The sequence below is a fragment of the Malaclemys terrapin genome, chromosome 12, assembly GCF_027887155.1.
Source record: "Malaclemys terrapin pileata isolate rMalTer1 chromosome 12, rMalTer1.hap1, whole genome shotgun sequence".
NCBI lineage: Eukaryota > Metazoa > Chordata > Testudines > Emydidae > Malaclemys > Malaclemys terrapin.
The window spans coordinates 19,848,691-19,874,754 of NC_071516.1; the positions used below are offsets into that span (position 1 = coordinate 19,848,691).

General features: G+C 51.6%; 1 protein-coding gene across 1 annotated transcript in view; it reads left to right on the forward strand.

Moving 5' to 3' along the window:
• Positions 1-3,144: 3,144 nt before the first annotated feature.
• The window catches only part of HNF4A (hepatocyte nuclear factor 4 alpha), a 71,135-nt gene continuing 48,215 nt past the window's right edge, over positions 3,145-26,064 (forward strand). Inside the window, exon 1 of the mRNA XM_054046002.1 lies at positions 3,145-3,282. Within this exon, the coding sequence (XP_053901977.1) occupies positions 3,234-3,282 (49 nt within the window). The 5' untranslated portion in view covers positions 3,145-3,233. The remainder of the gene's footprint in view (positions 3,283-26,064) is intronic.

Below are 26,064 nucleotides of genomic sequence, written 5' to 3' on the forward strand. Positions count from 1 at the left end.
TCAGTTCCTCTCGGAGCGAAGGACATGCTGCTGAATTGCCTCCGAAGAATGAAGCGGCGGTAGAGCTGAATTGCCACCGATCGCGATCATGGCTTATTTTATTTTTTTTCCTGCTTGGGGAGGCAAAAACGCTAGAGCCGGCCCTGCCAGCACGGGCTAGTAGCTGGAATCGTTCCCTTGACCCGGAAGCAAGAATGGGCTCAAACATCTGAGATCTGAGCACACGGAGGTGTGCTGTACAACATGAAGGCCAGGCAATGGTAGGAGGGAATCCAGTGGTACATTTCATGAACCCACTGGCCTATCCACCTGGGAATGTGAGGGCAAATCCTAGGTCATGAGTGAAATGAGTGTGGTGGGTCTCAGCCAGCTCAAATCAAGGTCTCTCCTCTATGAAGATGCATGACTAGTGGCGAGTGAATCTCCTCGGAGTTGCTGCACAACAACTTTGGGCCTAAGGAAAAGTGTCTGTGCAGTGGCCATTGAGGGGCAGATAATGCTGATTCCCCGTGCTAAGCAGCAAACAAAGGGCGGTGCCTCTCTTATCTGCACTGACAATGGGAGGATTCAGCCCCGCCGCCTGACGCTCAGTAGAGTCTGGCTTACTCTGGAGGCTGTGAGGAAACCCTCCTATCTCAGCTCTCTGGTTAAAGACAGACAAGCCAGGTCCCAGGGATGGAGCTGAGCATCTGGTTTCCCCCTCTCTCCACTGGACCGGGAAAGCCCAGCAAGAGCATTTCTGGCCCCACACACACACCCCTTCGCCCCCCACATGCTGCCACCCTGAAGAAGGGAAGGGGAACAATAATGCAAAGCAAAGAAAGTAAAAGAACTCAGAGTCATTGGATCAACCCTGCCCCCCTAATCTGAAGCCCCACATCCTCCATATCACACCCCTAACCCCACATTGTGGGGGCCTGCACATCACACAGCCCAACCCCAAGCTGCAGGAGACACTCTATCCCAGCCCAGCCCAGAGGGTCTGGGTAGAACCCTCTCTCCCAATAGATGGAGCCACTCCACATCACCCACCCCCGCCTGCACAGGCCTCCATGTGACTCACATCCCTGCCCCAAACAGGACCCATCAGTATCAGACACTCCTGTCTCAAACTCAGAGGCCCCCTCTATCCTTCCCCCGACCTCAAACTGCAGGTGCCCCCACCTCAGACACCCCATCCCCCAACTGGCGGTCTCGACACCTCTCCCACACCTTGCCCCAGGCTACATGGCCCCTCCCAGTGAGCTGGCGCTGGACGTGACTATGCTCGGAAAGTGAACAGCCTGAGTTTCCCCTCTCTGGCCCCTCCTCGTCCTGATGGCCCCCTGCAGAACTCTCCGGGTCGTCACCAACGGTCAGCTCAAAGCTGTGGCTACCAAAGCTTAGGAGCAAGGAACGAATCCCATGGTGATTCTTGGTGCCTGGCTCCTGGCACGGGGCGGCTGTGGGGCTGTAGCAGTCTGGACTGCAGGACGCACAGATGAGCAGAAAGATGCTGGCGGTAGTTGCAGATCAGAGATCATGCTGTTGTTTTCTGTGGGGTGAGCACTTGCCACTCTGGCCTGCCATTTGACACTTGGAGACTTGGGTGGGTCTGGACTCAACCCTTTACTTGCAAGCTGATGGCTTTCTTAACCCAAGCCTGATCTCCCTATCTCCCCAGCATCATTTCACCACCACCACCACCAGCATCTACTATGCAGCAGCACCAAGCCTGGGTGTATTTGTGCAGCGAACACAGCCCTGCCAGGGTGATGCATCCATGCAAGATCACTTGGGTGCAGAACACTCAACTGCACCTTCCCAGGTGTCAAGCGAGACGCTCCTGTGTGGGACGTATCCCAACAAGTCTGCTAGGAGCCCACAGATACTGCACACAAGCCAGATGACACAAGGTGCCCAGCAACTGGTTACAAGGTATAGCCCAAGGTCCAGTGTGCTTCAGCAGCAGCAGTGAGAACTACAAACTGCTGCAATCTGGGTGAACTTCCTGGTCCCTGCGGGGATGTACCCACTCCCCGCCCAGCAGGAAGTCTGAGCCTTGACGCGGGGAGCAGGCGGCAAGGAAAGGGAAGGTGGCTGGGCTGTAATCCTTTTCTGTGTTTCCTTCCAGAATCCCACTTTGTTCTGGTGGCTTGTCTGGGGGGACGGGACGAAGGTGAATACCCACGGGCGCCAACGCAGAGCCCATTGACGAACCCCCAAAGTTGTGTAAAAGCCATAGGTAGGCTTACCTTAGCTAGAACCACCCCATACTGGGATGGTGGCCAGTAGAGCATGTCCCTCTGTCACACTGAGCGCACAGTCGCTCTTCTCTGGGGTTGAACTGGAATTTTTACCTCCAGTTTCTACCTCTAATTGGTGGTCCCTGATTCTGAGAGTCAGTCTCTCCCCAAATAGAGTGGCACATTTCCCTGCCCTGAGGTAACCGGTTAATGGGATAGTTCTGTGGTAGATGTGATTTGATTGGCACACACCTGCCTATAAACACAGCTATGTTTAAACACACCCTCATACACAGGACACACGTCTTGCACCCCCTTCCATAAATGCACTTACGTGCATATGCACATTCACCCCTGCACAAATGCAAACACACATTTACACACACACCCGTACACACGTGCATATGCCCCCTCTGCCCCCTCCCCCCACACATGCCTAGGCATGTGTCCCTGGGCACACATACGTGTGGCGTGCACCGGTCTCACCCATGTACACAGACACAGAGCCTTTGTTTTCTCTCTTTGTTTGGCAATGGCAATAAAAAGAGCTGTATCTCAGAGCTGGGAGACTGGGCTGGTTCTCCACCCCCCCCTTCCCCTTTCAGAGCTCCCAGCCAGCAGAGCTCTGCCATCAGCCCACTTTTCCACCACTGCCGGGGAGAGTACCGAGACAACGGCCCCTGGCGCTGGGGTCAGCCTGGCATGAGTGGGAGCCCCAAAAGTGAGCAATAAAAGCCATGTTTGAGTTTCTAGCTTGGCAGCAGTTACTATAGCTACAGCGGCAGCACCTTGCAGATTGGTTTCCATAAAAGCCTGGTTACTATTTAACATCTCCACCCACATTAGCCCTGATTAAGTGAATCAATAAGATAACAGGAGAGGCAGGTTTCCTCGCCCTCCCTCTCCACAACCCCTCCTGCCTTCACCTAGCTCCTTGTACATATATTTATTATTTTACACATTCTCTGTTTTCTGCCCTGAGGTTCCTATAGAATTAGTCGGCGAGACATGGTCAATGTAATCGCCCAGCTAAGCGCTAAGATGGAGGCTTTGTACGGTGAGTATGTGGGTTACCATCTTCCTTGCTGCAACTCTTGGCTCCGGGCAGTCGTTGCTCGTGGGAACAAATGTCAGGGAAGGTAGGAGACTAGGGGCTGGCAGTGTGTGTGGCAGTTACACTTCTGGGGCCCTGCTCAGGCAAACTCCCACTGACTTGAAGAGGAGTTTTGCCTGAGTGAGGACCCTCAGGATTTGGGCCTTTATGGACAAGGATTTAGGGGGTAAGGGAAGGTCTCCAAGCCTGGAAACTGGCATGGAGAAGAGAAGCAGGGTTCTTGCTGGAAGTCTCTTCATTCTGCTTTGCGTGAGGCAAGAGGAATCTGTGCCATTGTCGCGCTCGGAGCAGAGCAGCCGGAGGTGTCCCCTCCCTCACAAAACATTGGTGTGCTCGGGACAGGGACTGGGTTTCTGCCTGCGAGCCCTGTTGATGTGACGTGTTCGTTTCACCAGTGGGAGAACAAATCAAAGTGAAAGCCGGGCCCTGTTGTGGGTTGTGCAGCGCTCGGGTGGCATGCGGCAGGTCAGTAACAATGCAGGCTTTCGTCACAACAAGCCCTGGTTTCCCCAATAACAGGCAGAGATGGCTGACCATTGAGAGGGGCTGGTTTGTTGGTATTGTCTAGTGAAAGGATTCCAGGCTGCGGGCTTCGCCCACAAGCAGCAAATGGCCTGAACGAGGCACACACCAGAAGGTGTGTTATTGGTTAGGAACATCTGGGTTCCGTAGGAGGTGCCAAGAAGGCCCTGCACTGTCCCTGCATGGCCGGGAGGGTGTGACCCTACTTGTGCACACAAAACAGTTCGGAATGAGCAATTCTGCACTATCCCCAGCGCCAGGAGACTGTTTTGCTTTGCCAAATGCTAAATGCCAAGAGTTTCACTTTAACTAGAGGGTGATGGTCACTTTCCTCCTTTGGATGCTGGTTTCATTATTATTACTCCCCCTTTTTGACCCAAGCAGTGTAGCTAAAATTCAGAGTCCTGTGGATTGTTTCCATTAGGAGAAGAAATTGATGACAGTCAGGTATTTCTTTGGCGCAAACTTGTTTATTTACAAAGAATGTACAAAGTTCTGTTACCCTGAACACAGCAGGAGCCAAACAACAGGAGACAGTTTCTTTACTCTCAGTTCCAAGCCTCAGGTCTAAGCCAGCACTCTGCCCAAAAGCTCTTCTCTCTCTTAGCTGTTTCTCAGGTTCCCATTCCCAGGGCTTCTCTGGCTGATTGGCTGTGTCTTTGGCTTTCTGCTCCTTCTCTCAGCTTCCCTGTTTTTTCTTGCTGCTTCTCTCACACATAGAGACACTCGCAGCACAACCAGTCAATGCCCCAGCCCCAGTGTTTGCTATATTCATTTCTGGAGCAACTGCTTGGGCCACATGATTCAGCTTCTACTCAAGCCTTGTTTTGGGTGGAGGATTCAATTAGCTCAGCTATCTATAAAGGAGCTCAATGGCTTTTTTACATTTATCCTGAACCCACCAGCTTCCACGAGATTTAACATTTTTCATTCGTACTACAGCAGGGCCTAAGGGACCCAGTGCTTCTTTGGCAAAGTTGCCAGGGCCAAGGAAGGTGAAACAACCAGTTTGACTGCCAGTTGAGCCTGTCCATCCAGCCACCCTGCTTGTTCCTTGAGGTTGCCTGCGTACATAAGGAGCGTGGCACTAACGGCTGGTCCTCTGGCCTGGCACTGGCTGGACACTGGCTCTGTCACTCTCCAGTCTGTCCCTGTTCTGTGGAAAAACAGAAGCCTCCAGAGCTGTTCAGTCTGACATCTTGTGCCTGCCCTACAGTCACTATTAGGAACAAAGAGCCTAAGCCCTGGCATAGGGTCGTTTAAGATGCCCATATGCCAACAAACACCTGGAAGCTATTTATCCAGGTGGGATTTTGATCACACTCTTTTCACCAGCCTGGAACTGGATGAAAAGATGATCACTTAAATATTCTCCAGATAGGTTTTCTCTAGACATGCACAGACATCGCTCCAGGACCTTCTTATTGGACCTGGTCCTGAGTCGGTGCAAATCCCTGTCACTCCATTTGCTATGCCAGTTTACATCACCTGAGGATCTGGCCTATTGTTATACTGCTGCTGGATAAGTTAAACACCCTCAGTGAGATTTGGTGGAGCAGGAGAACTGAAGCCATCTCATAAAGTACGTTTAGGGGGTCTGGTCCGCTTGTCCGCCTGTGAGTATCCTCTGTGTGCCTTGATCTGTGTGGCTGCAGTTTTCAATGGCCAAAAAGCCCAGCTGATTTCACAGAGCCATAGAAGTTAGAGGCAGGAAAGGACCTTGTGGGTAAAAGTGAGTGCTGAATTGGGTGATCGGTTTTGCATGAACAGTATTTTGCTGGTAAGCCCTGCTTTTGTGTGCCCAGTCCCGCTGCCACAGGGTCGTGGGATGTTCAGTGACCACGTCTGTTCTGTGAGCAGCTCAAACAAATCTTGGCATCTCCAGAAACAATGTGCACAAAGGGGCTGATCCTGCAAGGATCCTATTGACCTCAAGAGGGGAAGAGGGCACTGAGCACCCTGCAGGATCAGGCCCGAGCTCATGATGGTTCTTGCTGGGCATACAGAACGCTCAGTGCCCTCCGGAAACATGGCCCCTTCTCCCAAGGAGCTTCCACCCCGGCTCAGACACATGCAGCAGAGCTAGTCCCATAGGGGAATGGCACAGTCCGGGGTCTGTGCTGGAATCTCAGAGGGGTTATCATTGAAAGGCTTGACATGGCCGGTATGTCTGAGGAGGCAGGAGAGAGGTGCCCGGGGAGAAGCAGGGTGTTCCAGGCACAGGAGCAGCAAGGGGAAAAGGTGCAAAGATGAGAGCGGCTGAAGGAAGCAAAAGGAGCAGCTAGGAGTGGAGGGTGGATGGCACAAAGGAAACAAGGTGATAACGCGCCCTTGGTCTGTCTTGTCCATTTAAACCCTTCGGACAGGGGCGGATCTGTTACTATGCGCCCACCTCTAGGTCCTACTGCAACAACAACAACAATTCGTAACGTAGGTAGGAAGTGCTGAGAGTGGGGGGCCACGCTGAGCACGACGATGGAGCTTGTACTTGCTGCAGAAAGTGGCTGCAGTGCTAGAAGCAGGTTTGATGCCCCCCTGATATGGCCATCTCATTGCCCACCCTCACCCGCCCTGGCTAATGCATGATTATTCCCCTTGCGCATCTGCCAATGCAGCTTTATCCAGGCTACTTTTCAATGATTCAGGCAATTTTTTCCTGCCACCGGCTTCTCATGAATGGATCCCCCCATCTGTTTTATCTAGCAGGGATCAAGCTGTGTACATTTAGCTGCAGAACAGGAAGGATTAGAGTGATTCTCCCATGAGGCCCTGTCTGGGAAGCTTGGAGGTGCAAGATAACCCCTATTTGGGTCTCCCTGCACTCAAAATGTTTATGACACGCATTTGACTTGGGGTTCAGAGCTCTCTCCTACCCCGTAAGGAGCAAGTCTTTGCCTTCAGCCCTGCTTGGCTGATAGTATTGCAAACAGCTGAATGAGCTGTTAAATCACTTATTGTGTCCCCTTGCATCTGGCTTTAACATGGGCAGCGGTTTGCCAGCCTCAACATATGGAAGATTTACTGGGAACTTTTAATCAAGCTGAGTCAAATATTGCCGCAGCTAATTTTCTCCTAGAATCCAGCCCCGATCAAAAGCAAACGAGAGGCCGAGAAGAGCTGGCAGGTTGCGTGCAGGACACATGTGGGAGGAGAACGCTGCCGTATCAGCTAGACTTGGGAAGAATTGCTCCACATCCCACCTGCAGGGTTGGTCTCCCCATCTGTTTCATGGATAAACAAAGGAGATCTCGCAACAGACACTCGCTGTTTGAAAGTCTGTCGCGGGAAAGACCTGCCAAGTCTAGCTGAGTCCGAGGCCTCTGAAAAAACAACAAAAAAGGAGCCTCCGAGACCGAAGCAAGAGGAGCCACTGAATGCTGGCAGAAGGAGGGGAGCCCTCGTACACCGTTAGGTTAAAAAGTTATCCAAATACAAGCAGAGGACGGTTTGGCTGAGAGCAGGGACCCAGGGAGTGTCTGGCATGAAATGGAGTTTGGGGAAAGGATTCTTCAGATGAAAGCTGGAATCTTAGTCCTGCATGGACACACTTCAAATGGAGCTTCAGGCTAGCCTTTATGATAGATAGATAGATAGATAGATAGATAGATAGATAGATAGATAGATAGATAGATAGATAGATAGATAATGTTCAAGTGGTGCAAAGTGCACAGGAACTAGCCAGAAATAGCCTCTGAAGAATTGCCCCTGGGCACGGGAACTCCTTCCCACTATAAAGCTGGTGAAGGTGGCATAGCTGCCTCCTAGAACAACCGCCTTTTTGTCCCCAGCGTTGGGGGTTGGGTGAGGAAATGGGCATATTGGAGGGGATGTAGCAGAGCAGAGCCCACTACACTGAGTTGACTATTTGCATAAGTTCGGGCTGGTCCTTAGCAGGGTGGTACAGGATCTGAGAGCCACAGACAGCTTTCTGGCAGCCCACCCTCCACGTTGTCCTTGGGGCGGGGGTTGCATTCAGTGGAGATCTTGAGATCTTTTTGGAGACATTTTCAGGCTGTTGAAAGGCGCCTCATCCACAGCCTTGATCCCGTTCATCCCCCGAACAGGGGCAGCACCAACAGCAGCCACGGGCACCAATATGCGCCAAATTGCTCCCCATGTCTTGAAGCAACGTCCTGCAGGACGAGAGGTGGGTTCAGCCTCCGTGGGTCACTCCGGCCCTGTGCTCCCTTTCTTTTGTCAATTACAATGGAATTGAGGAAAAATCCCAAAGCAAAGGGTTCCGATAATGTCAAAACATCTGGTTCAATCGTCTCAAAATGGAGAGTTTTGATTTTTCATTTCAAAATGACTTGTCAGACCAAAATTCCATTTTTTAAAAAATGTTTTAAAAGGCCAAAACTGGAACAAAATGTTTTGGTTTTTCGTCAATAAAATGTTTCAATCAACCCCAAATTATTTCTCCCCCCAGAATTTCATTTCATAGGAGAATTCAAAGGTTTGTTTGTTTCCTTTCCATTTTGCAATGGCAAAAAATTCGAAATCAGAGAATTTTCCGGAAAATGGAAAATCTGGTTTCTGCCCAGCTATATTTAAAAGACCCCAATGATGCCCTGGTGTCTCTATTTGGGGGCTGTTTGGTGGGGGGCTAGCAAGGCATCCCCTGACTTCTCACAGAGCAGAGCACGCTAGTTTTCCACATCCCAACGCTTCCGTTTTATAGGCCATTCCTCAGAAAGGGCATGCATGGGTAATGCAGAGTTGGAAGGATGTGTCCAGCAGGGCTGATGAGAGAGGGGAGGGCAGGACAATTGTACCAGGGACCTGAGCTCAGTGCCCCCCCCCCCAAAATATCTGTATTGTCTGTGTAACTAAAGAGACATGGCAGGAGATTGGGCCCCAGGGAACATGATGTACCAGGGCCCCATATTTCTCTCGATGGGCCTGCCTGCACCTTCCTAACTGTAACGCAGAGGAAAGGGGTATGTGTTGAAAATATCTCTCCAGCATGGTGTCATCCTGCTGGCGCTGCTGAGGTTTGTGGTAATAAGGAGGAGTTGGAGGCTGTTGAGCGGATAAGCGATGGAGAGATAGACTAAGAAGCGCGCTGGCTACCCTTATAGACACCGTATAGGTCAGGGGTAGGGCAGGAGACCCACCACTCTCTGGACAATGAAGAGGAGCCGGGGTCCTTACTGGTGCTCCATTGCTAGGAGACGAGGGAGGAGCCAAACCAGTCCATTTCTTTGCATTTTTCCTCACATGGCAGTAACTGTTATCACAGCATCTCTCTGTCCTGGGAGTCAGTGTGAGCTAGTGGTTAGAGCAGGGATCTGCACCAGAAGTCAGGAGGCCTGGGGTCTGTTACTGATATCCCCACTGCTTAACTTGGCCACGTCCATCTGTAATCTGGGTGTACTGCTAAGTGAAAAGATGGGAGACCCTTATGGGAGAGGTGACAGAGAAGTGCTAAGTATTATTAGGATTGATATTTGTGTCAAGGGTTTTCTTTTCCTTGTACCACAGTGGGAGAGAGGAAGAACAAAGTGCTAATGAGGTTGGCAATTACCCCATTTGCATGTGCTGGCTCAGTAACTATGCACACAGATTAGGCAAACAATCGCACATGAAGTTGAACACCTAAATTAAAAAAAATATGGCTACAATGATTATGATTGATTGAGTGCGTGAGTAACATTCTGGAAGCGCCCTGAGGTCCTGATGAAGACCTGGGCCATCAGGTGCTATACAAATATAGGGGTGGATATGCTTCCTGCCCCAGATTGCGTACAATCAGTTTCTATTTTCATTCCAAAAAGTCAGCTGTCAAACTGGGAATGAGCACCCCAGGGTGTTAGGTCTGTGACTGTCTGGGGCAGGCTTTACCTGCCAGAAAACAGCTGAGCAGCGTGTCTTACTCCATCAAGGAATAAGCAAAGCTACTTAAACACTAAACAAAGGATAGTCCTTTACTTTAGCTGCCCTGGACATCGCTACGGTGCTGCCCCTTGGAGCTCAGAGGCTCTTTATTCATGAAAACATCCACATTGTATAAGGAAATGCCTGGGGAGCTGAGAACATGCAGTGCCTCTGTGCAGGGACACAAGGAGAACTTGTTACTGCATTTGTAGGGGGCGTGGAGATCTTGAGATGAAAGGTGGGTTGTGTGCAGTTTGGTAGCAATGCAGCTGACAATAGTGATACTGCCATGTTCTGAGCTAGTTCTACACAACTCCATGGCATTTTTATAAGGGGGTGAGAGAGCAAAGTATCCTGTCATTGACTGTAAAATGTACCCATGGCCTGAGGGCCAGCATGAGGCCTGTGCAGCATTTAAAGTCTCATTTCAAACCTACTTTGAGGTCTTCTTGTCTACACTTACTGGGGGTTCGACATGCAGCGACCGATGCAGTGGTGGTTGATTTAGCGCTAAATCAATCACAGATCACTCTCCCATCAACTCCTGTACTTCACCGGAATGAGAAGAGTAATGGGAGTTGATGGGAGAGCGTCTCCCGCCGACATAGCGTAGTGTAAACCCTAAGTAGATCTAAGCTACGTTGACTTGAGTTACACTACTAACATAACTCAAATTGCGTAGATTAGATCGACTTTCCCACGTAGCGTAGACAAACGAGGATCTGACCCTCAATCAGAAGCAATATCTTTTATTCCACCAGTGTCTGTTTTTAAGGGCAGGTCTGCTAGGGTTACCATACGTCCGGATTTTCCCGGACATGTCCGGCTTTTTGGTCCTCAAATCCCCATCCGGGGGGAATTGCCAAAAAGCCGAACATGTCCGGGAAAATACTCCCAGCTTTGTTTTGCCGGCATCCCTGCCCCAGTCCCCTGCTTACCGTACAGCGGCTCCGGCAGGCTGTGACCTGCAGGTGGATTATCCCGCGGCGGCGGCTGCTGCTGCTCCCCCCAGACATCTCAGCTCTGTGTAGCTGAAGAGCCGAGCTGCCCAAGCACTACCGGCTTCACAGTTTGCCGGGCAGCCCCCAGACCTCCAGACCCTGCGCCCCCAGCCGGGTGCTTCCCCAGCACAGCCTGGGGGCGCAGGGTCTGGAGGTCTGAGGGCTGCCTGGCAAACCGAAGCCGGTACCACTCGGGCAGCTGTTTCGCGTGGCTGAGAGGGAGGAGGGGGAATACGGGGCGCTCAGGGGAGGGGGCAGAGTTGGGGTGGGGACTTTAGGGAAGGGGCGGAGTTGGGGCGGGGTGGGGAAGGGGCGGGGCCAGGGCCCCTGGAGTGTCCACTTTTTTTAATGTTTAAATATGGTAACCCTAGGTCTGCACTCTGGGGTTAAATCGACCTAAGTTACGCAACTCCAGCTATGTGAATAATGTAGCTGGAGTCAACGTAGCTTAGATCAACTTATTGCGGTGTCTACACCGTGCTGGGTCAACAGGAGAAACTCTCCCCTCGACTTATCTTACACTTCTCATTCCGGTGGAGTACCAGAGTCGACGGGAGAGCGATCTGCAGTCGATTTAGTGGGTCTTCACTAGATCGACCCCTGGTGGATCGATCGCCACAGCATCAATCCATGATAAGGGTAGACAAGCCTAAGTCTCAGTGAGTTTCATTTGGAAGCAACAGCACTAAGTGGGTGGACAGCGTGGCATGCTGATGGAAGTCCTAGTCAAATAGCTCTTTAAATATAAACTTAATAGCACCCAGCGTCTTCCAGAATGGTAGTCCCTTGTGCACTTTACAATCTATACCCAGAGCCCCCATGAAATGCAGCCCACCTCTGGGACACAGGACAGCATAAGACACAACAGCAGAGCGGAAATTTGTATTGCAAATATTTTTGCCTCCTAACAATAGCATTTCCCTATTCCCTTGGTGACTGTCTAGCTCCCGCTGATAGGCCTTGCTTAGACAGTAAGGCCCTGTCTACACTAGGGACTTTCTCTACAAATGCCCAACCACTGGGAACACTGGCTCAGCACCATTCATGTTAGCAATGCTGGGACCTCTAGTACAGCGGGATCCCCAGTTGCCAGTTTCATGTAACCTTGTTCAGAGCAGGCCTAATCAACATGGTGCTAAATGCTGGCAGTAGCCAGCAGCTCATCTATTCTGGGACGCTTATCATTGCTGACTCAGAATAGATGGGTTCCATCCACCCACCCACCAGTTTCCCTCTGCCTTTAAATGATGGGTCTCTAGTCTGCACTCATATCCAGTCTGTAGGAAAGTTCCTTCAGCCTCCATGTGTCCAGGCACTAATGGGGAACAGAATCACACTCTGTAAGTTATTAAGGAGTTTGGGTGGTTCGGGATATTGGGAATTGGGTACAAAGCTCTCCCCCATAGGTCACCAATGTCAGTCCTGATCCAGCCAAGGCTGACAGTGATTGAAAGTCAATTCAATGGCCTGTTTGAGATCAGCTGGGAGCTCAAGTCCTGCCTCTAGTGGGCATGAGGCTGAAAAAAGCCAACAATGCCACTGCTGCAAGGCCAAGGACTGAATGATCAGGGAGACAAACTCTCCTCTGGTGGTCCCAGTGGCTCCTGGTGGGGGGGGAACAGTCTCCAGGTGGCACAAAGGAAGCTCACACTGCTGCTGCTTAGCCCTGCTCATTTTGTGGCAAGACAGAGGACTTCAGTCTGCATGACTGGCAGCCCAGCGGTGGTCTGAGGTCTCTAAATAAAGCTCACCAGCTGGACCAGGTTGTGCTGCTTGGTGCCCTGCCACGTCCCCACTGTCCTTGTGTTGGTGCCGTGGATACCCTGATAGGCTCCTCTCAGTGTGTGTCTCTGGCAACTGCTGCCACACTCACAACTGGGCAAGTACTAGGGAAAAAAATAGTGAATATTTTTGTTCAGGCTCCTTTTGTGTTTGCTTTCCTCAAATATTCTAGCAAACAAGTTTCCTGGCAGGAATGTCTGTGGAGACAGCAAATGTTGTAGAATATTCACGGAAGGCAAATTTCAGGTTTGTGATTGCACCAGAAACTTGATTCGAAACAATACCCTGTCACCTACACGTCCAATCAAACCAGCTGAAATGTTGAGTACCAACTCTTCTCGGGGAACTGCTTAAGAGAAGTGACTCCATGCAAAATGATTGATTTAGTGCTAGTTGCTATGTAAAGGGCCATCTGCGGGGAATGTATATAAAATCATGAGCCTCTGCTGGGTTAATAAACCTCTATGATTGGTGTAGCCATTAGAGGGGTACAAAGAGCCATGCTCTGCTAGGGTGGGTCAGGTTACATCTAGGAGTAGAAAACAATCCCAGAGAGATAGGGAGGAGAGGCTCCATTCTGATACACACAATCCCACCCCCATCCACAGCAGCCAGACCTCCCAGCAGGACCCACTGTTCTCTTGGGGTGGTTATGAACAGCATCTCCTCCCAGCATCACAACGGGATGGGGATTAGAAATGTCCTTCTCCCCTCCCACCTGAGCATTGTGTAAGCGAGGTTCTCCTGTGGCAGCTGTAAATAATGTGACATAGTGCCTGCTTCAGGTTAATCCATAAATACATACACAAATGGCACAGGAAGGATTTAGACTTTATTGCGCTTGGTAATCCAGTGAGCCTAACACAGTGTCAACAGCAGTGCAAAGGAGCAGGTGGTGACTCTCTTCTAGGGGGGAGGAAAATAACCAAGAGGTCGGTGAGGCCCAAATGTTCAGAATCATGCACATGCAGGGGCGCACCTGACATGTCTGTGCAAATACCCTGACGGCGTGAGCAGCTGCACTAAATCCTCACCCCAAAGGCTAGCTACCCAGCCCATCAGCTTGGGTAGAGTCTACACTGAAGTGCTACAGCAGCGCAGCTGTGCCACTGTAGCGGTTGAAGTGTAGATATACCATAACTATCAGAGGGTGAGGTTTGCTAGGAGTTGTGGGGGCAAACAACTTAATTAGATTTCAGAGACAGCTGGACAAATCTATGAGTGCGAGTGCATGATGAGGTTGCTTGGGATGGGAAAGGGACAGGAAAGGGCAGGGCTCAGCGGCCCTGGGGCTCACTTCCAGTTTATGTCTTATGTTCCTAAAAGCTCATGCGTCAGGGTTTCAGCTGGCTACCTACAAGGGTCAGGAATTGATTCTCCTCCCCCCAGTGTATTTTGGGAAGGTTTTTTTTTTTTTTTTTAATCTCCTTCCTCTGGTCCTGGAACAATTTTGATAGTAGGGGGTGCTGAAAGCCATTGAACCAAACTGTAAACCCTGTATATTATGGAAACCACTTTAAGCCAGGGGGTGCAGCAGCACCTCCAGCACCCCTAGTTCCAGCACCTCTGATCAGGGATGGCCACAGCTGGAGATGGGACATTAGCCAGATGGGCCAGGGCTCTGAGGTGGCACCAAGCATTTCCTGTCTGCAGTGCTTGGCTGGCTGGTTCGTGCTCACAAGCTGAGGGTGAGGTCTAACTGATCGCTGTATAAGGGAAGGAATTTTCCCCCAGATCAGATGGGCAGTGACCTTAGGGGTTTTCACCTTCCTCTGCAGTGTGCGAGTGCAGGTCACTTGCCAGGATTATCTGGGTGGATCTTTTCATTTCCTTGCCATTGTGGGGGCCTTGGACACTGGGGCACCTCAGCCCCACCTATTCTCTGCCTGTGGCACAGAACAGTCGGTCTCCTGAGGGCTGTAATGCTTTGGTCTCATTTCTGTTGTTGGGGTAAGTGTGATAGTGCTGAGTGTTGGTGCTGGCTTGTGATATTGAGGAGACTAGACTAGACTAGACAGATCTGCTGGTCCCTTCTAGCCTTAACTCTCTGACACTGCATGCTTGCAGGTGGCGGGTACCTTTCACCTGCCTTCTGCACAGAAAATCTCCTGTGGCTGAAAATAGGCGTGTCACAGATTTTATAGCCACCAGGCAAGGGGGAGGTGTTGGGAGAGCCATACGTTCAGCTTCCTGGCATGGCATTGATACTCTGCTCAGCAGAGCCAGTGTCAACAGAAGGCCTGGAGGAAGAAGGCAAAAACCAAACACATGGGCCCTTCTCAGAACAAGAGCTGTAAAACCTGTGCAAACCTGAACAAGTGGCACGACACCCTTTTATATGTTCAGAATCAATAGTCGGGCCCACTAAGAGTGTTTGCCGACACATAAACTACATCCACCGCACAGGGTTTCCCGAGGTTTATGACTCAAGGCCTGGAGTCTTTAATGGAGTTTGCAGAGCCCAGGTACCTACCTCCACATCTTGCTTTACTGCAGCTCTCAAATCACCAGTCTGCAGCCTCTCCACCATATGCTCTTAAAAGCTTTTTTAAAGGGTGTTTGTTCCACTGCAACCCGAGTGCACTGATAAGCAGCCTGGGGTGCCCCCCACTCCCACCCCTAGTCATGGGAGGTGTGGTCAGAGCATGGCATGTGAAATTGGTGTCCACCAAGCAAGGTATTAACAAACTTCAACAGAACTTTATTTACAGTGGAAATCTCTTTACCAAGCTGTAGCTGCACACTCTGTAACTCTCACCGTCTCCTCAACTCCTCCCCCGTCCTTCCTGTTTCCTGTCCTTTCAGACTCCCAACAGCCAGTGCTCCCAGTTCTAATAATCACATGCAGCATCTAAACACCACATTCCCTTCTCTCTTAAGTAACTTTCCAAATTAAAATAAACATTGTTCTTCTAACCACAGGAACAAATATGAAACAAGACACTATATTGTTGGCAGGAATATTACACTGAAAACACTGTAGATACTACATAACATAGTCTTTAGTCCAGGCAGGTGGTCGTCTGAGTCTGACAGGCCGTCTCTCAAGCCCCGGTTCCAGTGCAATGTCTTGTTGTGTTGGTTCTATGGTGAAGTCATCCAATGCAGACTGGGTGTTGGCATAATCTCTTCTTGGTGCATAGGCAGGTGCAAGATAAGAAGCATTCCATACCCGCCCATCAGAAAGTCGATAGGTGTAAGGTTCCTTCTTCTCTATGATTTTAAGAGGAGCTGTGAATTTATGGTCCCCTTTACGTAAGATTCCAGGTTTTCGTATTCTAACAAAGGAACCACACTCAAACTTTGGTTCCTTAGCTCCCCGCCATTTGTCTGTGAAAGCCTTAGACTTTGCTTGGTTCTGTTCAACTGCCTTTCTCACATCATCCTTGTTTGGGGCATCAGGTCATGCCTTTAACAATCCAGCAATGTTCAGTTTAGTATTCATCTGTTTCCCATACAGTAACTCTGTGGGTGATCTTTGCGTTGTGGCATGTCGTGTAGCCCGGTATGCTTGCAAGAAATCAGTAGTGAAGGGTATCCACAATCGCCCTTTCAGTTTAGCTGTTTGCAAACTCTCTTTCAAACTTCTGTTAAACCGTTCGATTTCCCCATTGGCTTGAGGGTAAATAGGGATGACCTCCTGTGTAAGATGTTCCTCTGCTAGAAAAGTTTCAAACTCCAGGGAAGTAAATTGACTACCATTATCTGAAACCAATTCTTTGGGGTTACCTTCCTGGCTAAAAACTGAAGAGAGGAACTTAATTACTGTAGCAGAAGAAATTTGCGATGTAAACACTACCTCAGGCCATTTGCTGAAATAGTCTATTAAAGTGATGGCATAACGACAGTCAATTGGAGCAATATCAGAGGGTCCTACAATGTCAATCGCCACTCTGGTGATACACAGACTTCTGCCCTGCATGAAATCAGTGGGACTAATCACAGTTTGTAAAATGAAGCATGTGTAGAAATCTTTGCAGGATCAGGGCTTTATTTGGGATCCCATGTCCATGGTTAATTAAACAGAATGAATCTATATTTAAGAATAAGTGATATGTTTTGGCTGTTACACCATTTTCAGAAGATATCTTATGGATGAGTGTTAAAGAATATGCTCATAATATTCTGGGAAACTGTTGTATCCACCAGGCAAGGTATTAACAAACTTCAACAGAACTTTATTTACAGTGGAAAGCTCTTTATCAAGCTGTAGCTGCACAGTCTGTAACTCTCAGCTAGGGTGACCAGACGTCCCGATTTTATCGGGACTGTCCTGATATTTCCTTGTTTGTCCCGTGTCCCGACCAATGTTAGGTCGGGACACTGGACAAACAAGCAAATACTCCAGAGCCCGGAAGTGCTTGCGCCCCCACCCCCCGCCCCGACTCCGCCCCCTCCTTCCCCCATTGGCTCCCTCCCCGAATCCCCGCCTCTTCCCCAGGCTCGCCATTCCTCCTCCCTCCGGCGCTTGTGGAGGGAGGCCCGGGAGACGCAGGGGAAGCGATGAGTGAGAGTCTGGCCTGGCCCCGAGCGCAGGCAGGACTCAGTCGCGCGGTACCTGGAGGGAGAGTAGGGGGGCGGCCCGCAGGGCCAGGCGGCGGCTGTTCTCCCCCCCAGGCAGCGGGACTCGGGAGCAGCCGCTGCTGCAGCTCCCACTGCCGCAGGGGGAGGAGGCAGCCGATGGCCAAGCTTGGCGGCTGCAACTGTGGCGCCCCCAAACTCCCCGAGCTCGGGCTTGTTGCGGGGACCCAGCAGCGCGCACGGTGCGCCCAGCCCCTGGCCAGTCGCGTCTGGGCTGGCTGCCCAGCTGGTGCTATCCCACAGCGGCCCCGGGGCGGAGGCATCGGCAGCCCAGCTCCGTTCATTCCCCTGCGGGACCCGAGCGGGACGGGGGGGCTGGGGCCTGCTGCCCCCACTCCGGGGCCGCCGCAGGATAGCACCAGCTGGGCCAGGGCCAGGCCGGACTCTCACTCACCCCGGCCCCGCGCTTCCCCTGCATCTCCCGGGGCCTCCCTCCAGCACTTGTGGAGGAAGGGGTTTTTTTTTTGCCCTGCCCCCTCCCACCACGCCCCCCCGCGTCCCGATATTTGACTTGGGTGATCTAGTCACCCTACTCTCACCCAGTCTCCTCAACTCCTCCCCCCTCCTTCCTGTTTCCTGTCCTTTCAGACTCCCAACAGCCAGTGCTCCCAGTTCTAATAATCACATGCAGCATTTAAACACCACAATTGGGTGTGCCAGTGCTTGTTACCAACAGCAAGCGTCATGTCTCTGGTTTCCGGCTCGCTGAGTGAGTTCTGCCCCAAATAAGTAATATCCCTGGGGATGCATCCCAGCCACCTCCTGAAATAAATGCCCCAGCCCAGGAAGTGGATTCCATTCAGGTTAACTTCACTTACCCACACTCAGCTGGTGGGGGCAGGGAGTGTTAATACTGGAGATCTGGGTCTGCTGCTGGTAACAGTCACCACTCAGATAGGCTGTGGACACTGAAAAAGCAGCTGCCCACAGTGCTGATGGGGGACAGGAGCAAACCCACCAGCGGGGCCCTGGGTCTCGGGGTTCTATGCAGCTGGGTGTGCGTGAAGGAGAAGCCACAAGAGCAGTAGAAAGGCCACCCCCAGGGGATGCTCCAAGTCTCTCCACCAAGGCAAGGGATTGTGGAGGAGGCCTGAGCTGAGCTGTCTGTGATGGCTGGGTAGCAACAACAGGGAGCAGCCTGAGATCAGTGGCATAGTGAGAGCAAGGAGGGGAGCGGTGGGTGCTGGAGACAGAGGCAGTGTCACGGTAGGAGTGGAAGATGAAGCTGGGAGAGGGAGTGACAGCATGAACCCCGGGCACAGATCCCCTGCAACACACACTGAACGATGGGGCATTCCTCTCTGGATGGTGCCTCAAGCTCCACTCTCGTCGTTTCTGAAGTCACTGTAAGCTCTCGTGGAATTACAGCTCCATAACTCCCAGCTGCCGGCTCTGCGCTGTCTGTGCACCTGGAAGCAGTTACACTGGCTCGGGTCCTGCCTGTGGGTGTGCAGCGTTTGAGCCTGTCCGGAGAACTCTCTGTTGATCTAGGTGGCAAGGCACTACATTTCAGTGCAGAATACAAGGGGAAAGGCGCTTTCACAAAGTTAAGTTGAGTTCACATCTGGGCCCCTCCTCCGTGCCGTACAGGAATGCTGATGCATTCGTCCATCCCACCCCACCAGGACAAGGGAGTGTAACAGAGTAGGGTGTGGCATGATCAGTCCCAGAGCCGAGCAGGGCTCCTGCGTGTCCAGGCCCCCTCAGAATACACAGCACAGAGCTGAGCTCACAGGCTCAGGTGAAGATAGGCGGGTGCGGGAGAGAACAGTTCTGGGGACTGACCACAGGGCTGGGCTGGAATGTATCATTGCTCCTTGCTGTTTATCCCAAAGTGCTGCTAGACATTGCAGAACTGGACAAAGCCATGGACCCTGCCCCAAAGAGCTTCCAGTCCAACCAGAGAGACAAGATGAGGGAACACAAAACAAAGGCAGGAGCTAGGGGAGATGGTAGACAAACCCAGGAGCTGGCTGTGTGCTCCAGGACCGCTCTACGCCATCTGCTTCTCCTCTCCTTTGTGCAGGTCGTGATCTGGGGCGAGGTGGGGAGTAAAGCAGGAATGCAATGTGCTCCAGGGATCCTAGGGGGCAGACTGGCTCCTAGGGGACTGTTCTAGCTGCTTTAATGTAGAGAATCTTTACTGCTGCTCTGACGGGCTCCAAGATCCACTTCTGTTCCCCACCCCACCCCACCCCCAGCTATGCTGAGCTTGAGGACGCGCAGCACATTCTATAGGTACACGAGCAAAATATTTTGTTCAGCCCCAACTCCCCAGGCACATTAGCCCCTATACCATTCCCCTGACATTGCCTCTCTTTCTGGGTCACAACATCTGTATTTATCACAGAACCAAGGGAGCTCCTTGGCCTGGCCTACCCCCACGGGGCCCTCCATCAGGAGGTGACCCCCATGTCTCTTACACATCACCCCTGCCGGAGGCCATTGCATTCACCCTGTGGGAATGAGCAGGGCACTCCTGTGAGGCATTTAAAGCCTTGCAAAGGAAGGACCCGGTTATATTGCTGCAGTAGACCATAGCAATGGGATGTGCTCCAGGAACAGTGATGCAGGAGCCATAGGAAGCCAGCACGTCTCTGCTCAGCTTTAATTAGGTTGAGTCATGGGGGTGAGGTCACTCCAGGTCTTGTTCTGGTCCTGGTACAGGTGTCAGGAGCAGAGTAGGTCTTTCACTCCCCAGAGGTTGGTGTGACGAGCGTATCCTTTGGCTTCTGTCCCGATGGGTACAATTGGCCCCTCCTTGCCCTGTGTTTCTTGTACCTTCCAGATCTCAAAGCCAAACTCAAAACTGATCTGGTTTCACACTGATACTGTGGATTCTGTCTGATCAGGGCACGGAACTGTCAAACAGCCCCAGGTCTGTGAATCTCAGGGATCCTCGCTGGGAAGCGGCTCTTAGTTTGGTGTTTGTGATGAAATCCAGGGGAGCAGGCAAGATTCCCGTGGGGTGGGGGCTGAGTGGAGAAGGGAGAGGTTTGGAGCTCCTGAGCCTGCAAACTGGGTTTCAGTGGTTTCTAGTAACAGGCAAGCCTGTTTACCTGGGCTCTGAAATCCCCATGCACAAGGACTTGACCGCTCAGATTCAGTGACTGGCCACTAGGAGGAGATTAGCAGGCTCAGCAAGTGTAGAAGCGAGCACCCCTGGAGACCTCCTGAGAAGGAAGCATGGTCTAGGCTTGTCCTGGAGTGGAGCATTTCCAGCAGCCCCAGCCTGAATACAGGGACATTACAACAGCTTTCGGGTATGAGCATTAAATCCATTGCCCTGAAACACCTTCGCCCACCAGGGGTCTGGGTGACTTCACTGAAGAGCTGCCCTGTTGCCTCTCTCTCTTGCATCGTCTCTCCTTCCTCCAGGAGGGGGACAGGATCTCCCCACCACACAAACAGCTTAGGCGGTGACGTGTCAGAACTCAGCATTTTCTGCTCTGTCCCACTGCGCAAGTCCGCCAGCATGGAAAGGTCATAGCAGCACTGCCGCCAGACAGGAATAGAAAGATCAATAGAGGCCACGGCACCCCAGTTCCTGAGATAAGGCCAGCAATGGCTCTCTCAAGGTCTTGTTCTGCTTTGCCAGCCAGAAAATCCCCTTATTTGCTACCAGCCCTGACCATGCCTGTCCCTCCTGCACGCCACATCACAAAGGGCCCCCAGGGCTAGAGTGACCAGACAGCAAATGTGAAAAATCAGGACGGGGGGTGGGGGATAATAGGAGCCTATATAAGAAAAAGACCCAAAAATCGGGACTGTCCCTATAAAATCGGGACATCTGGTCACTCTACCAGGGCAGGAACAGTCTGTGATCACCCCAGCTGAAAGCTCTTGATTGTGTTGCATGTTGAAGGACCTGAATTTCAGTTCCACCATCACCTCTGATAGATTCACTAGGGAAGGGGCTGGCGGTTAAACCAATGCACGGAACTTGCTGACAAATGTCAACCCGATAAGAGTCCCAGCCCACAATAAATACTCCCTGACAGCCAGCAACCTGGGTAAATAAAGGAGCCTTATTCTGTGCACCTGGCAGGTTCTGCTGAAGCAAAGGGCTAATTCCAGAATAAAAGGCGACCCCCCCCTCTCCTCCTCCCACCCCAATGTTTGGATGCAGGGATTCTTAGCCTAGGTGCCCCTGCTGATTTTACCTGTTACAATAGTGCAGGTAGCCACGGCCACGTATGGCTTTGTAGGTCAATATGATGCGCCTCGTATGACACTTGGGAGTGAACAAGAGGAAACCCGTTCAGTGAAACTTTCCCCATCTGGCCAGCGGCACTGAGCTGCAGCATGTGTAGCTTTCAGTAGTAGCCCCATATAGAGAGCACTGCCACTATAACGAGACCAGGACTGTATAGCCCATAGGAGGTCCCAAAGGTGAGCTTATTCCCGGGGGTACATCTAAAGATGAAAAGCTACATATCAAGCATGCTCTAATGCACTGACTGCCCATATAAAGAGCACTCTGCAGCCCAATGCATCCGATTATTACATCACTCCCTATCCTTTTGTAATGGGGACTGTGGAACTTGTGCCCCTCTGTGTAGCACAGGAGATTCAAGTACAGGTTGTTGTATCAAGGTATTTTATTACGGATGTTTGTACAGACACATTTTCTAATAAAGGCCTTTCGCTTCCCCCTTACCTTGCAGAGACGGACTCACACCGAGTCATTTTGCTAAATGCAGTGTGGCATGTTTTCATAAGCAGCCTCTGCATTTGCACACACGGTTGTGCACCCCCAGAAGCTGCAGCTGTGTGTGTGCAGATACATGGGTGCCAGATCAGAGGCCAGGGTTAGGAGACTTTGAAAAGGTGGCCCAGAAGGCATAGGGCACCCCAAAGGGCATGGTCGCAGGGTGTAGAGCTTGGGCCACCTTATATTCATGTTCGAGCATTTGTCAGAACTCTTTAAAAGCTGTAACTCCATTGCATGAACTCCTGCTTCCAATCAAATCTCATTGTGACCAGCATTAAGAGATTAGCTTATCCCTGCAGCCCACACTCCGGCTGGCCTCCCGGTTACTTGCGCTGAACATGGCTCCTTGTTCACAGCCCTTGTGGTGCTTGCTGGGTAGAAATCCCTGCCTGGGGGTGAGACTGCTCTAGCTTCTTCCTGGGGCCCAACGGATCCTCTGGAAAATGAATGGCAGCAGCTATAACTTGCTCCAGGAGACGCCAGGTACTGGTACTAGGTCTTTAACTTTACAGTCAGCCGAGTGGGGAAAGAATGGTATTTTCATAGCAGGTGTTGTGAAAGTTCATCCAGATGAATTCAGCAGAGCTGTGCTAATGACACCTCCCCCCCATCTGCTGTCCACATGCCGGACTGCTCTGAAACTCCCACCAGAGAGAACAGGAGAGCACCGAGAAAGCTCCCGGGCAGTGGCTTTGGGAAAACATCCCTCGGGGTCAGCGCAGTAAGGGATCCTTCAGGGCTAGGCAGGGGGGTTCTGCCTCTCAGGTACCTCATGTGTAACTATCATGGCACTGTTCTGGTTTAAGAATCTCCCAATCCAACATTTCTCCTCAGCCCACATCTGCCCATTATATTTTGCCAGCTGTTTATGGGTGACCAGAACTGCTGCAGCCAGGAGGGCCGGCGCAATCCATTAGGCGACCTAAGCGGTCACCTAGGGCACTAACATTTGGGGGGCGGCGACCGCGGTGGCCGGATCTTCGGCCACCCCAGTTGTCGGCGGTATTTCAGAGGCGGGACCTTCCGCCGCCTCTGTCAGGGGTGGCATTTCGGGGGCAGGACTTTCCGCCGCCTAGGGCGGCAAAAAATCTGGTGGCACTCCTGGCAGCCAGCACTGAATTCTCTGTTACCCTGAAGTCCCTGGAGCAGGGCTTGAATCTAGTGCCACAGCCCTGTTATCCCAGTCACTAGGCTACTGCTTGGAACCTGTATTGAATTGTCTGTCCCCCGGAGGTCCCCCTGCCACTGGCCAGAAGTAATCTGCATTTCCTACTCGTCCGGAGTACCTGGGACTAAGGCATTCTCCCTTATGTAAAGTGACTGAAAAATAGGTTTAGGACCTCAGAGGATTCACCCCCATGTTACTGATCCTATCTCAGGCCTGCAAGGGTCTGTCTACACTGCAGCTGGGCGCGAGCCTGCCAGCCCACGAAGGCAGACTCATGCTAGCACGGTTCAAGCTAGCATGCTAAGAATAGCTGTGTGGCCGTTACCACTCTGGCAGTGACTCAGGCTACCCACCCGATCCCCTAGGCTCAAGTTCTGGTCTCTAGCCCAAGTCTCTGCCGCACACAGCTATTTTTAGCCTGCTATCTCAAGCCCCACTAGTGCAAGTCTGTCTGGCCAGGCTTGGCGATTCACTGGCAGCTGCAGTGTAGGCAAAGACGTCCCTGATTACTCTGTGATGCATTTTGCCTCTTGAGGGTGAACTGTGCAGTGAGATCATGGCCTACATTGTGGGGTCCGTGATGTCTCTGCTGCTCGGGAACAGCGGGACTGCTAGGAATAGCAATACACAGGTATCAAACCACCAGGGACCCTGGTCAGCCAAGCAGGGACTTGTTAGGATTCCATTTCTGCATAGGGGAAATCGGGGACTCTACTTGGACATCACAAGTCCTGCCAAGTGGGTCTCCCATTTCAGATGAACAGGTATCGTTTCAAGGTGACATGCCATGATGCGTGTAGTCACAGCATCTCCGCACATAAGGTGGCGTTTTGTTAGGAGAATGTGTTTGAGTAACAAGGGGCCTCTTCTCCCCTGGGTGCACGGAGAAACATCCTCACACCAACCCGAGGGGCACAGAAGTTGCAGGAACACAGTGTAAACTGGAAGCTGCTCGCTTTTCAGCCGACCCAAGGCTGCAGAATTCAACCCCAGCTGACTGAGTGGAAAATGCACCTGCGAGGTGGGACTTTCTCTTTTTCACAGGTGAGGCTGGTCCACAGCATGCCTTGTTGGGCCAAGCCTGGTACTGCAGACTCTCCCTGCCTTACCCCACAAGTTGTGGCTGCCTGCTTGGAGCAGGGCAGCCTGGGCCGTAAATTCAGTGTCAGGCCCTACGCAGTTACAAACACAGAATTTGGCTGCCTGTATGTTCAACAAACAAACATCAAAGGCATATGCTTGGTTGCAGCGCTTGAAAGCAAGGACCTGACCTGGCCCTGGCATTCTGGGTTAGCACTGAGCGCTCCGCCTCTGTCCCAGTCTTACCCCACGCTTGTCCTGAGAGGCAGCAGGCAAGCCTTCTGAACTGGCCTGCTGGCTCCTGATTGGTCAGCGTCTCCTCCTGGCCCTTCTAGGCCACTAGATGACTACGTTTTGTTGGTAGCCCAGTCTGAGTCAGTGGGTTCATCTTGAGCAGAGTGTTGTTAGGGTGTGAACATCTCCAGCAGAGGGTGGAGAACGCCTGAGAGACTCCATCACACTCCCTCTATAACACCCAGGGGCTGGGATGTTCACTGAAAGGGAAGAGGATGGGAATGTGGTTGAAGCGAAACTCACTTTTGAATTGAGACTTAGCAATCCTCCCGGTTGTTTGCTCAGTTCTCCTCACCTACACACCTCCTCTTGTCGCCAGAGCATTCTTCCTGTCTGGTGACAACTCGGGGTCAGGAACCTTGCCGTTCAGGGTCCTGCGCTCACTCTGGGCCAAACCCTATGCAGAACTCCAGGCCCAGAAGCTGGTGGGCAGAGGAAGGCAAACAACCCACAGGACTCTGGGGGAGGGTCAAATAAATGCAATCAAAGGGGTTACCTCTAGCCAGTCTCCCATGCTATGTGCACTGGGTGGAGAACCTTGTGCTAGCAGGGCTTGAGCTAGCTCACTAAAAATAGCTGTGTGGCTGTTGTGGCTTGGGCAGGAATGTGGACTCCCAAGCCTAGGAGGTTGGGGAGGTTGAGAGCTTGAGCTGCAGCAGCCACACGGCTAATTTTAGCGTGCTGCCTCGAGCCACGCTAGCATGAGTCTGTCTACCCGGGCTCGGAGGCTCACTCCAAGCTGCAATGTAGATGTACCCCTATAGGCCCAGGGTGGAAAGCAGAGGGCACCCAGTTCCAGCCGAGACAGAGGAGAACTCTAGAGCTCAGTCCTCATTTAGGGCCCAAACAAACTCCCACTGAAGCTACTGGGAAACTATCCCTCAACAGAGCCCATTCCTGTTCTCCTGGCTGATGTACCTTTAATGAAGCCTGGCATCATGTGCTGAGAGACAAAGCTTCAACCCTTCGCCTGCAAGTCACTGGGTGGTGTCTAACTCTCCCTACACCCTGACATCGGTGTAAAGTGCTGCTCCATTCTCAGGGTCTCCCTGCTCTGCTGAGCCATGCCACTACCACCACATGCACTAAAATTCCCTCTAGCTCTGTCCATATGGAGCAGAGACAGACATTTTAGGAACCGAGTTGGACGCTCTTAGTCTAGGGAATATCAGACTCTCCAGATGCAAACTTCATAGGCTGAAACTGGCCAAATCCCTTTTGAAGTCAGAGACAAAGTAGGTGATGATGGGATTATTTTTATTAGCCCTTACGCCCTATGCAAGCTGCACAGGGACAGCCCTACGGTCAGGAAGCCTGGTGAGTGTCACATATGCAAACTCCTAGCTAGCCAAGTCTGAACTAACTAGCTTGGGACTCCCTTTGATTTCACTTATAGCTCACTAGGGGAAAATTAGTTTTCCCCCAGATAGTGCTAGGTAAATCCCAGACTGGGGCTCTGCACTCCTCCCACCTACAACACTTCCTAGCAACATCCCGGAACTTAATTCTGACATTTTGTAGACTGCAAGGCACATGAATCCAAGACTGACACTATGCCAACCAATGGACATGGTGTAAGTTCTTAGATTAGGATAGATAGATCGATCTCCACAACACCCCATAAAAGATATTGGTTCTGTAGTCACTGCCATCGAACAATTTTTGATGCCTTTTGTGAGATGGGTTGATAGTCTGCAGTGCAATTC